Source organism: Lupinus angustifolius, chromosome LG20, assembly GCF_001865875.1.
Source record: "Lupinus angustifolius cultivar Tanjil chromosome LG20, LupAngTanjil_v1.0, whole genome shotgun sequence".
Classification (NCBI taxonomy): Eukaryota; Viridiplantae; Streptophyta; class Magnoliopsida; order Fabales; family Fabaceae; genus Lupinus; species Lupinus angustifolius.
In genome coordinates this window covers 1,419,310-1,431,821 of record NC_032028.1, presented here as the reverse complement: position 1 = coordinate 1,431,821, position 12,512 = coordinate 1,419,310, and the positions used below count along the sequence as shown (strand labels likewise).

Sequence of the window (12,512 nt, the reverse complement as noted above, 5' to 3'; positions counted from 1 at the left end):
AGACACTTGTGCTTAAACAAAACCAGTTTTACATTACATAACAATGAAATAAAAAAAATGTTCCTCATCACACATGTCACTCTTTCAACACAAAAATTTCCTCCAAAACATGTATATGTTGTTCTTATTTATCTCCCCCACATTACATCTTCCTTTTAAATATTGTATATTTTAATAATTTAATGCTAATAATTGATTGATTCATTTGTTTTTAAATTATATTTCACATTAAATGGGTTTGAATTCTCCTTCACATTCCATTTACTTATGTCTCTAATTTTCTTTTATCTTCCTCTTCTTCTATCCTCCTCTTTCATTTTTAAAGTTAGGAATGTTGACTTTAATAAGTTAGGAACATCCACTTTATAAAATTATTATACAATATTAATATATATATATATATATCTTTAATAAGATTAATAATTATATGATTTTAAATATATGTTAAAATCAATCAATCTCGTATGAATACATGGATAATACATGTGTTCTTAATCACGTGACAAACAAATATTGTCTTGTGCGTATGTACGAGTAACTTACTAGTCATTTAGATTTATTATCATGGTCCCAAATATAGATATCTCTCAACATAATTTGAAGTTTTGAACCATGTATATATTGAATAAAAGCGGTAGTTAATTTGGATTGAATGTAGATTACAACAATATTTGTTATATGCCTGTTCAAATAAAAACAAGATAATCAATTTGTCATGAATTTAAGTTTAAGCCACTAACTTGTTTTCCATAAATTTTATATTGTTGAGATAATGGAGAGACATTATTATAACTCTTTTTAGTCTTTTTACTATAAAACTAAAATAATATATTATTACTTAAAATTTACCACAAGGAATAATAAAAGTTTAATGGAGATGCAGGGGATCGAACCCTGTACCTCCCGCATGCAAAGCGGGCGCTCTACCATTTGAGCTACATCCCCATGTTGTTGTCACAACAATTTAACCAATTTATAAGTATTCTATGTTTAAACTTTGACTTCAATATCAAATGAAGATTGTGACACGAAATGGGATTTAACTAAATAAAAAAACTGGAATAAAGAAGCAAAAAGATAGAGAGAGTCGTCATTAATACTCACCCCATTTGTTCCTTTTTTATGGATCATGCAGTTTTTTGATACAAATGGATCATGCAGTTTTTTTGATACAAATGGATCATGCAGTTTCTTTCTTAATCATTATTTCTATTGTGAAAATATATAACTCGAAGATAAATATTAAATTCTGTATATATTGTTGAAGTTGCACCAAACCTAATTTTAAATATATGAGAGGAATTTGATGCTCTGAATTGGGTAATAGTAAATACAGCTTTCAGCCACTCAAACAAGTAAAAAGATTAGAACGTGAACCTTAAGAACTTGACAATCATTATAACATGATGTTTGTATGCTTCTTGGGCAGAAAATAACTTATGTACCCTTGTTTTTTTATCGTAGCCTAAAATCAAGATTCAAGAGTTTTGAGCCTTTTTATTTTGGGCCATTTTAGCAGAGCTATATTATATATCGGTACTGTTAAAATCCATCTCTTCACAGCTGGGTAATCCTAACCCAGTGCCTGCTAATTCCAGATCATAAAATTAAAATTAAAATAAAAAATGGTTTCTGTCAGTTTGATGTTTTCTATTTTATAATTTATTTTCATAAATTTTAACAAACTGTATGCAACATTATATTTATATTTATTTTATACTAGTGTCAACAATAAATCATAAAACTTTAAAAATCTTATGCCCGGGTTTAATGTTTAAACTGTTGACATGCCTAGCTCTTTTAAATCTTATAAATATATGTTTAATCCACTTTTACATTTGTTGATTTGATTGTATTTTAGAGTTGTGATAATTAAGGGGATAATTTATTTTATAGTGTCAAAAGTCACAAATATGAGTGAGGTATATTATATAAAGAAAGATTTTGGTTTTATTTTTAATTTTGTATATGTTCTACATATTTATATTTTTTATTTAACAAAATCTATATTTAATAATAGGAGGTTTTGTGACATAAAATTATAAAAATATAACAAAAACTGAGCATAGGGCACATAATAACTTTTTCCATATGGTTGTATTGAACTAATCGGAACAAGAGGCCGAAAGCTGTTCCTAGTTGTTGACCTAACGCAGAAAAGGCCAAATCCAAAGGTGCCCAAAAGTTATTCATGTATACTTTTTTATTTTATTTTTATTGTAATATTTAAACATACTATAAATATTTATATACTATTAATATATTATTCTTCATTCATTTATATTTATTTTTAAAAATTGATAAAGATTAAATATAAATAATGAATGATACATTAAAATATATAAATGTCATTTTACATATATTTGTTTTTCTTCTATCTTACTATTAAAAATGAAAAAGTGGTCCTTTTATTAAACAATAAAAAATAGAAATGAAAAGGCAGAAAACAGAGAAAATTCATTACTCCAAAAGAAACAATTGACCTACTTAATACGTAGAGAGAGGATAGGGAAGAGAGACAATTTATTTAGACTTAATTACACTGACACCCCATCAGTTTTAGTAAAATTATATAAATTACTAATCACTTTTTTACACCTACACAAACTAACTTTCCCTAGTTTTTATACTTTCATTACACTGACCACTCTTGCATGAGAAGTAAGTGTCATTTTTTAAACAGAAAATGTGATAAATGCAATTAAGTTAAACAAAACATGGTATATCGTGAGGAAACATCCAAATAATATACAAATCAACGTATCTTTATTATTTTTTGTTACAAAATACATTAACAATTCTAAAGAAATATTATTTAAATCGTTTTTATACTATATTGTAACGAAACAAAAATAATAAAGAGGTATCGACTCATATGTTATTTGGACTTATCTCCATAGTATACAATGTTTTGTTTAACTTAATTAAATTTATAATATTTTTTGTTCAAAAAAATCATACTTGTTTCTCATGTAAGGGTGGTAAGTATAAGGAAAGTATACAAATTAGGGGGTTTGTATAGTTGTAGAAAAGTAAGGGTAGTTTGTAATTTCGCTAAAACTTAAGAGGTGTCAGTATAATTTACTCATTTCTTTAATATCGGTATACACTAAATAACACCATTTTAATTTTATATCATAATTATTTATAAAAACACAAATAAAAAGAAAACTATATAATATGTACACAACGACATTAAAGAGATAATACCATCTACTTTTAGGTAAAAATAATTAATAATGTACTAAAAGTATAAAAAAATTATGTTGATATTACACATATGTTAATATGTCTGGTATAATTTGTGTGCATTTGTGGCATATGCATAGCCACCGGGACAACATATGCAACCAAAAACATAAATTCAAGTTCTTGTCTTTATTTTATTTTACTTCACTTAGATGTTTTTTTTTGTTGCATTTCATTTATACTATTCATGCCACTCCTACGAAAGAAGGTGCATAAACCTATGTAGTTTTTATTAAAGAACGTCAAAATTATTTTACTTTACCCTTTTAGTGATTTGTCCCTCTTAAACGTGCGTCTTTAAAGGCTATTCTCAGTAGAGGAAAAGATCACAACTAAAATAATAAAAATATTTCTCGAGTGCCCCAGCTAGCGCCAATATTTACTTTAAGCCTTGAAACATAAGATATAATGATATATAACCTTAACTCATATTTACTTTATACGATGTTTCTTTTTTTCTTATCACAATATCAAACGTGCAACTTTGCAAACATGTGTTAAGAGGTTTGCATGTCATCTTCACCCAAATAAAATTAATTATAGGGTAATTTACTAACAGATATAGTATTTTCATTTATTATTGGAGGATTGAACTATATTATCTAGGGGAAAATTATCTTATTCAAATTTGCGTTTCATTTTTAGGACATTCACGACAATTAAGATTCATTAGATTCATAAGAATATCACATATTATTATTTTATTATTAATCTACTAGTTACTAGTTAGGGCTCAACAAACTTATAAGAATGATACACTAGCATTATATCAATATTCTTTTTAAGAGCCAATTTTATTTCAATAGTATTAATTATATACTATTTCTGAAAATTATTGTAAGCTATTTTTTCATTATATTAATATATTGACAAAAACTATAATATATTGATATTAATAATAGTAATCACCACAAATATAATGCTTGAAAGACTTGTATCATAGTTTGTAATTTCACCCATTATATATGTTTAAGATTGTAGTAAAAGATTCCCCTAAATTAGCAAATTTATAAGAATTAAATTTGTTATATACAACTAAAGCCCATAAGCAATTAGGGCAACGTCTCTTCAAAAATTGGTAGTGGAGAGAGTATGTATAACTATTGGGGTTAATTTTATTTCACTAAATACATTGGACATGATTAAGTGCATAAAAAAAATAAGTTATGAAGAAGATGTTAAACGAAACTTACAAATTACAGAGGTGGACCTAACATAACTAATATGATGATGTCAACCAAAATTTCTAATTCAAAGACTAAGCACAAGAATCTATTTCACACTATGTCAAGTAATAGTTTTGATAACCTAATTAACTTTCAGGTCAAATCTCCTAGCAAATTATTAAGGTAAATAGTTAACCAAAACTTTTATTACATAGATTCTTAGCTGACATTTACATGTTAGGAAGACACACCTCAAATGTAAAGAATATAGAGGAGTGTATCATTTAAATCATATTGGATTAGTTTTGATAACATAGTTGGCTTTGGGTCCATTCACTAACAAATTCATCAAACTAGATATGGAGTATATTCATTAATTTTGTTAACTTTGGTAACTTCATGATCAAGCAACAATGGCTTCCCTCTTCCCTTTCCTTCTTTCAATCTCTTTTGGGCTTCTCTCTTTTGTTTAAAGCTTGTTTTTCTTTTTTCCTTTCTATTGGGCCCTTATTATTTGTCAACCCAGTTCTTTGTATTTCTGTTAGTTAGTTGTTAGGTATTTCCCTTTATATATGAAGGGTTAGTTATTCAGTTAATTGCTTACTAAAAATATCAATACATAAATATTCTTCTTCTCTAGCTTTCCTTTTCCTCTAAATATTCTCCTCTGCAGGTAACAATGAAGGCCTTTTTGATGAACACATTTTTCTCCTCCGCTGTGCTTCGACATTAAGATGGTATCATAGCACAAAATGCTATGATTCGTATTCAAGCCCTTATCTTCTTCCTCATCTGGTTCTGATTTCAATTCTCTACGTTGTTCTTCTCCTACCAGCCTTCTATCTCATTAATGGCCAACCAAAACAACACCCTTGATCCTTACATAAACCCTTACTTCCTTCACTCAAGTGAGAACCCTGCCTAAGTCCTTGTGACAACGCATCTCAATGGCAAGAACTACCATTCTTGGTCTAGAGCAATGAAATTGACCCTTGATTCAAAGAATAAACTCAGCTTCATCGATGGAAGTTTACCTCAGTCTCTTCTAGGAGACTCAATGCACGTTCCATGGAGAAGATGCAACAACATGGTCCTATATTGGATTCAACACTCAGTAGAAGAATCAATTGTGAAATCAATCCTTTGGATTGATTCAACTACTAAAGCTTGGAAAGATCTACAAGAAATGTACTACCAAAGAGATATGTTTCGGATTGTAGAACTTTTAGAGGATTTCTACCACCTAAATCAAGGTAACCTATCTATATCAGAATTCCATAACCAACTAAAGAGCATTTGGGAAGAAATTGAAAACTTCACACCCATTCCAAACTGTAAATGTGATATCCCTTGCTCCTGTGGATTGATTCAATGTGTTAGAACCTATAGGGAACAAAGTTATGTGGTTCGATTTCTAAAAGGACTAAATGAACAATATGCTCAAGTTAGATCCCAGATCATGCCCCTATCCAATATTAGCAAAGCCTTTGCCCTCTTGACCCAACAGGAAAGACAGTTTAACCTACCTATCCTTCCCTCCATTGAGCCTGAAAATCAAGCCTTGTCCATCAATTCAAGGCAAGAACCTGTAATTAGAAATTTTAATACCAATGCCAATAACTTTAGAGGTAAAGGAAATTATCAATACAGAGCAAGAGGATCAAGAACCAATGGAGGTGGGACAAGTCAAGGAAATAAATTATGCACCTTCTATGAGAGAACAAATCACACTATTGACACATGCTTCTTAAAGCATGGATGTCCTCCTGGTTACCAGAACAATAAGCCAACCAGACTAGTCAATCATACAATTGGATTCCCTCTCGAGAATGACACACAACCCTCTCTACAAAGCTTTCCTCTCTTGGCTTCCATCACTCATCTGCTGACCAAGCTCTCTTCACCAAACATTCCACCTCATTATTCACAGCTATCCTGGTATACGTGGATGACCTTATCCTCACAGGCAACAATATCTCCGAGATCAATCATGTTAAACACATCCTTGACATTACATACAAGATTAAGGATCTTTGTCACCTAAGATATTTTTTGGGTCTTGAAATTGCTCGATCCTCTGCTAGAATTCATCTTAACCAAAGAAAATACACCTTATCTCTGCTTGAAGACTCATGAACTTTTGCCTCTAAACCTGCCAAAACCCCATTTGACCCCTCCATCAAACTCCAACTAACTCAAGGTTCTCCCCTCCTTGATCCCTCTTCTTATAGAAGGTTAGTTGGTAGGCTCATCTACCTCACCCTTTCCAAACCAGATATTTCCTATGTTGTCCAACAACTCAGCCTCTTCACGACTCAGCCTCACACCACTCACTATCAAGCTGCCTTAAAAGTATTACATTACCTCAAAGCCTCTCATGCTCAAGGATTGTTCTTCTCTTCCACATCTACTTCCAAGATCTCCACCTTTGCCGACTCTGATTGGGCCTGCTGCCTAGACACTCGCAAATCCATCACTGGATTTTGTTTGTTTCTTGGCAACTCTATAATTTCATGGAAGACAAAGAAACAAAACACAGTTAGTCACTCCTCATTAGAAGCCGAGTACAGAGCCTTGGGTAGTCTTGTATATGAAATTTAGTGGCTTTGTTATCTTTTCCAGGATATCCATATTCCTTTAAACCTTCCTATCCCTGTTTACTGCGACAATAGATCCGCCATATACCTAGCTCACAATCCTGTCTTCCACGAACGCACCAAGCATATTGAAATTGATTGTCACGTTGTGGGTGAGAAAATTCAAAAAGGTATCGTTCATCTCCTTCCCATTTCTTCCAAAGATCAACTTGTTGATGCCTTCACTAAGCCTCTACCACCAAAGCCATTCCATCAATTCATTTTCAAGTTGGGACTATGCTCTCTGCGCCGTCCAACTTGAGGGGGTGTTAACTTTGGTACCTTCATGATCAAGCAACAATGGCTTCCCTCTTCCCTTTCCTTCTTTCAATCTCTTTTGGACTTCTCTCTTTTGTCTAAAGCATGTTTTCCTTTTTTTTCTTTCTATTAGGCCCTTATTATTTGTCAGCCCAATTCTTTTGTATTTATGTTAGTTAGTTATTAGGCATTTCCCTTCATATATGAAGGGTTAGTTATTCAATTACTTGCTTACTAAAAATATCAATATACAAATATTCTTCTCCTCTAGCTTTCCTTCTCCTCTAGATATTCTCCTTGCAGGTAACAATGAAGGCCTTTTTGATGAACACCTTTTTCTCCTCCACTGTGCTTCGACATTAAGAAATTTATTACGGTTGTAACAATAATTTGTTTGCCTAGATTTTTATCTTGAAATTATTTAGTCAAGATTGACTTATAATATATCCTTGAAAGTTGAAAAATATGATGTAACTTTAACATATTTGGGTTGATATTGTATTATGTCAATTATAATTGAAGTTAGTTTTAATGGTTTTAGTTAGTTAAGTTTGTTTCCATGTATATAAAGTTTATTTTTTCTTGTAAATTATCACTCATTTAATTCAATAACATTTCTTATTTTTTCGTGTTCCATCAAGAAAATTACGCATGACTAGTCCTCCCTATATTTTTTGGGCAAAAATTCATCGAATTCCATGTGGTGCAAATTGTCTTATTTAAAGTCACGACTCTAGACAGTTGATGGGATCTTGTTCTATTGTCATCACTAACCTTTTTTCACATCTAAAATTAGTAAATTTACCAGTTCCATATTCCATTCGTCTAAGAAAAACAAAAGCAATTTCCTTCATCAAAAACATTTTTCCGGTGAAACACATATTGTAAACAAATCGAAAAGCGTCTTGTCAAGAAGCCATGATGAAGAAAGCTTGTTATGTACACAAAGTCACTTCATTTATCTGTCGCTGTCAAGACACAAAAGCATACAAACAAAACAAGAAAAAGACGAAATATAATTAGTTGGTGATTAATTAATTTGGCATGCAAAGAAAGAAACATTAAAAAACGAAGAACAAATGGTGGGACCCATTTCAACAGTATAATTCGGCCGCAACCTTTGTCGTCTCTTTCGTCTTCTTCCTTCTCCATTGTTCCTTTGCGTTTGACTCTCTCTCTCTCTCTCTGTGTGTGTGTCTCTCTCTCTCTCTCCGCGTGTTTGTTTTTATTTCTCTCTCCACACTCCTCTTCTTATCCTTCCCATACTTCACTCACTTCTTACCCTTCCATCTCTCTCCTTTCTCTTTGAACTGAACTGTGATCTCTTTTTCTCTCTCTCTTGTTTCATCAACTACCCTTTCTACTTTAGTTACCCATTTTAACCGAAGAATAAATCCGTTTTCGTTTCTCTACAAATATCTATTTACTATTATTATAAGATCACTGTTTCTATTTGAGAGTCTTTCATTGGATTTGGTTTTGAAATCTTGGCTTTAGATATAAGAGAGAGAGAAACAGACATGACTGGGAGTAGTGAAGTTAACCTCATTGAATCTAAGGTAACATAATATCCATTGTTTATGTTCTCTCACTTCCATCTTTATTTTCTTTTAAAATCTTGATTTTTGGTGTGTTGGTTCTTCTGATTAAGTGCTGTCTGGTGTTTTTGAAGATGGGTTATGGGATTGAAGGGAAAAAGCTATAATCTTTAGCTTCAATAGTTGCAAGGACTGTGAATATGGTGGGGATTGAGGAACATTTCTCTGAGTTACAGAGAATTTGTTTGTTATTATTTTATAAACTCAGAGGGTTTTGTTAATAATGGTGAGGCTTTATAGGATGATGTAGTTTTTGGACTGAGTTTAAATTTTCTTGTACTTTCTATTTCTTCTATGTAGGCCTCAGTTTCTTGTTCTGGTAAGTTGGAAAAAATCCCACTTTGATTTGTTGCCACAACTTGGAAAAAGTTTCGTCTTTTCCTCAAGATTTATAATGTTCATATTAGCCACACACCACTTTGCATCCCCTTTTTCTTTTCTTGTTCTAATTTAGATGAATCAATCTGCAGTTTTTCTTAGAAGTACTATTACATGGTTAAGTAGTTCATTCAATCATATGAATAAAACAAGGTTCTATTTTTCTAATGTCTTTATTCTTTGTATAATTTTTGTAGAGGGTTGTTCCACTTAATACTTGGGTCCTTATTTCCAATTTCAAGCTTGCTTACAATCTTCTAAGGCGTGCTGATGGAACATTCAATAGAGAATTAGCAGAGTTCCTTGACAGAAAGGTCCCAGCTAACACAATCATTGATGGGGTACTCTCTTTTGACCATGTTGATAAAAACACAGGCCTATTCAATCGTGTGTATCAACCTGCTCCCGAAAACGAGTTCCGGTGGGGAATCCTAGAGTTGAATAAGCCCTTGAGCACCACAGAGATTGTGCCTGTCATAATTTTCTTCCATGGTGGAAGCTTCTCTCATTCATCTGCCAATAGTGCTATCTATGACACCTTTTGCCGTCGCCTTGTGAGCATTTGCAGGGCTGTTGTAGTGTCAGTAAATTACCGAAGATCGCCCGAGCATCGATATCCATGTGCATATGATGATGGCTGGGCTGCACTTAATTGGGTTAAGTCAAGAACATGGCTTCAAAGTGGGAAAGATTCTAAGGTTTATGTGTACATGGCTGGTGATAGTTCTGGTGGTAATATTGCACATCATGTAGCAGTTAGGGCTGCTGAGGAAGATGTTGAGGTACTAGGAAACATTCTTCTTCATCCATTGTTTGGTGGAGAGAAGAGAACTGAGTCAGAGAAGAAACTTGATGGAAAGTACTTTGTGAGGTTACAAGACCGCGATTGGTATTGGAGAGCTTTTCTACCCGAAGGGGAAGATAGAGACCATCCAGCTTGTAATCCATTTGGCCCTAGAGGTAGAAGCATTGCAGGAACCAAGTTCCCTAAAAGTCTTGTTTGTGTGGCTGGTTTGGATCTTGTCCAAGATTGGCAATTGGACTATGTTGAAGGTCTCAAGAATTCTGGTCATGAGGTTAAGCTTCTTAACTTAAAGGAAGCCACTATTGGTTTCTACTTCTTGCCAAACAATGATCATTTCTATATCCTCATGGAGGAGATGAAGAATTTCGTTAATTCTAACCGTTAATATACCTATTATTACTACTAGTACTTATCCTTACCTACACAAGGCCATACATAACTCAAATTCTGACGATTCGCTTGAGTTCTTTGTTTCTTATCTTCTCCTTTTCTTTCCCTATTTTATTGTGATAGTGTGTAGTTATTAAAAATTGTGTAGCATTACTCATAGTTACTCAAAAATTGTGTTCCGTAACCGGTGGACTACTGCATCCTGTTATCTTTTGAAGGGTAGCACCAGTTTCTTCAGCAGTTTGAAGGACATGAGTTCAGTTCATTTGTATCACTTATTACGGAATATGAACTGGAGCAGATCCCACCCTGTTATGAACTTGCATGCTATATATACCCGTGTTCTAGTAGAGTTATATAAATGTAATGTTTTTGTTTGATTTTCAGTTAGACTATTCTACTGTAAGAATTAGCTAATGCTGTATTATTGTATGTTGTATCCTGCTATAGTTCAACTAAGACAATGTTAGTGTAGCCACCTATGGTGGTTTTATTTGGCTTGAATTCATTCTTCCTATTTAGACTTAAAATCTAAAGTAAGCTTTTTCATCTTTAGCATTGGAATAATCACAACATACAAGTTAAAAGCAGAACACTAGTGCACAAGTGGTTAAAAAGATAAGGCATTTCAATTATTCTCTTGTTTCCCATCTTTGCATCTCAATTTTAGGTTGAAGTTTAAACAAAAGATTGGTGTCAAAAAGTTGATACCAGAAGTTCAAGGTGGAAAAGACTAAAAGATAGTTGCGTGTATTAATCAACTGGTTATGAAGTAATGATGAATGAAACATGTAATCTCAGGTCCATTGTATTATGAGTTTGGATCATGGATTTCTCAATCTTTCAACATCAATCTGATTAATTCTTGTCATCTCCTCATTGCTTATTCTAGATATGTCTGTTTGGCATTTGGGAAAACATCAAAAATAGGAATTTGGCATTGTTTTGATTGAGGAACCAAATTTTCAAGTTGTTGGAATTTTTGGATGTGTTACTTTAGGGAACTACAAAGTTAAAATCCTCGTACTAAATTCTCGTGGCCACAAAAAAGTAACACGTGTCATTTGTAAATCAATTATTAATAAATAAAGTATCTTATTATGACACATGTCATCTTTTAGTGGGTAGGAGGATTTGTAAGAAAATATATCATTTTTCAAGTCGAAAAGTCCAATTAATAAATTAAACCTGTTGGTATTGCTTTAAAGTGTTAAATGGTTACTAATTTTTAAATGGTAGCAACAGCTAAGCTTGGATAAAGACATGGAACTTTGTCTTCTATTGACTTTCTTGTAATGCTTATCTATTCTTTGTTTTTTATATATCATTATATTATATTGTGTTTGGTGCCACAACCTCTGTCTGTTTAACTTATTCAACTTAGTATGAAACCATTTGTTTGAACTTTGAGGCTTGATTTTAACTTTTGTTGTGCACATTATTCTGCTTTAGTTACTTGATGTCTTATTATAAACGTGCCTTAGTAAATTAGCTGTTTATGTCTCTGAAAATATTCTCTAATAGGACAGAGGATGGAGTCATTGTCAACAAAATGGGGTTTCTTTATTAGGAGTTATAGACAAATTTTCATTTGTTTGGTCGGCACCTTGTTTCTTTATTGCATTATAATATAAGCTATTGGACTAGTCATTGTTTGTGGTTTGTGATGATTCTTCTATTCATGTTTTTGTCATTAGTGCCCATTTTTATATACATGTAGTGTAATACTAAAAAGCAGTGTTATTAATTCAACCTACTTGGCTAGTTAAGAGTTACTTTCACCCTTCCACACATGCTTATTTTAAATTTCTTTTTAATACTACCAAGTATATATCTCACAATATATATATGGTAATAAAATAATCTCTTTTGAGATTACTTCTCTCAATAAGTATCAATTATAAGAATTGAATCATTAACATTTTGGTCTTTATGATAATCAAGTTGAGCTTACATCACTATATCAACGTCTTGTTTATGGAAAGATTAAGTCTTATTAGAGAGATTAAGATACATAGATGTGTTCCTAACA

General features: G+C 32.1%; 1 protein-coding gene and 1 non-coding gene across 5 annotated transcripts; one reads left to right on the top strand and one right to left on the bottom strand.

Annotated features, from left to right (window-relative positions):
- On the bottom strand, positions 873-945 carry TRNAA-UGC. The gene has a single exon. It is a non-coding gene; the product is annotated as a tRNA-Ala (tRNA).
- On the top strand, positions 8,507-10,935 carry LOC109336593 (gibberellin receptor GID1B-like). Of its 4 annotated transcripts, XR_002106368.1 has the most exons (4): positions 8,507-8,868; positions 9,483-10,535; positions 10,571-10,596; positions 10,672-10,935. XR_002106368.1 is itself a non-coding variant. In XM_019573286.1 (3 exons), exons 1-3 carry the CDS (start codon positions 8,830-8,832, stop codon positions 10,638-10,640), a joined length of 930 nt encoding a protein of 309 aa, XP_019428831.1. In that variant the 5' UTR covers positions 8,507-8,829; the 3' UTR covers positions 10,641-10,935. The 4 variants fall into 4 exon arrangements, 2 of the variants coding, with proteins under 2 accessions (XP_019428831.1, XP_019428830.1); XR_002106367.1 differs by having other exon boundaries at positions 10,571-10,935; XM_019573286.1 differs by lacking the exon at positions 10,571-10,596 and having other exon boundaries at positions 9,483-10,361; positions 10,629-10,935.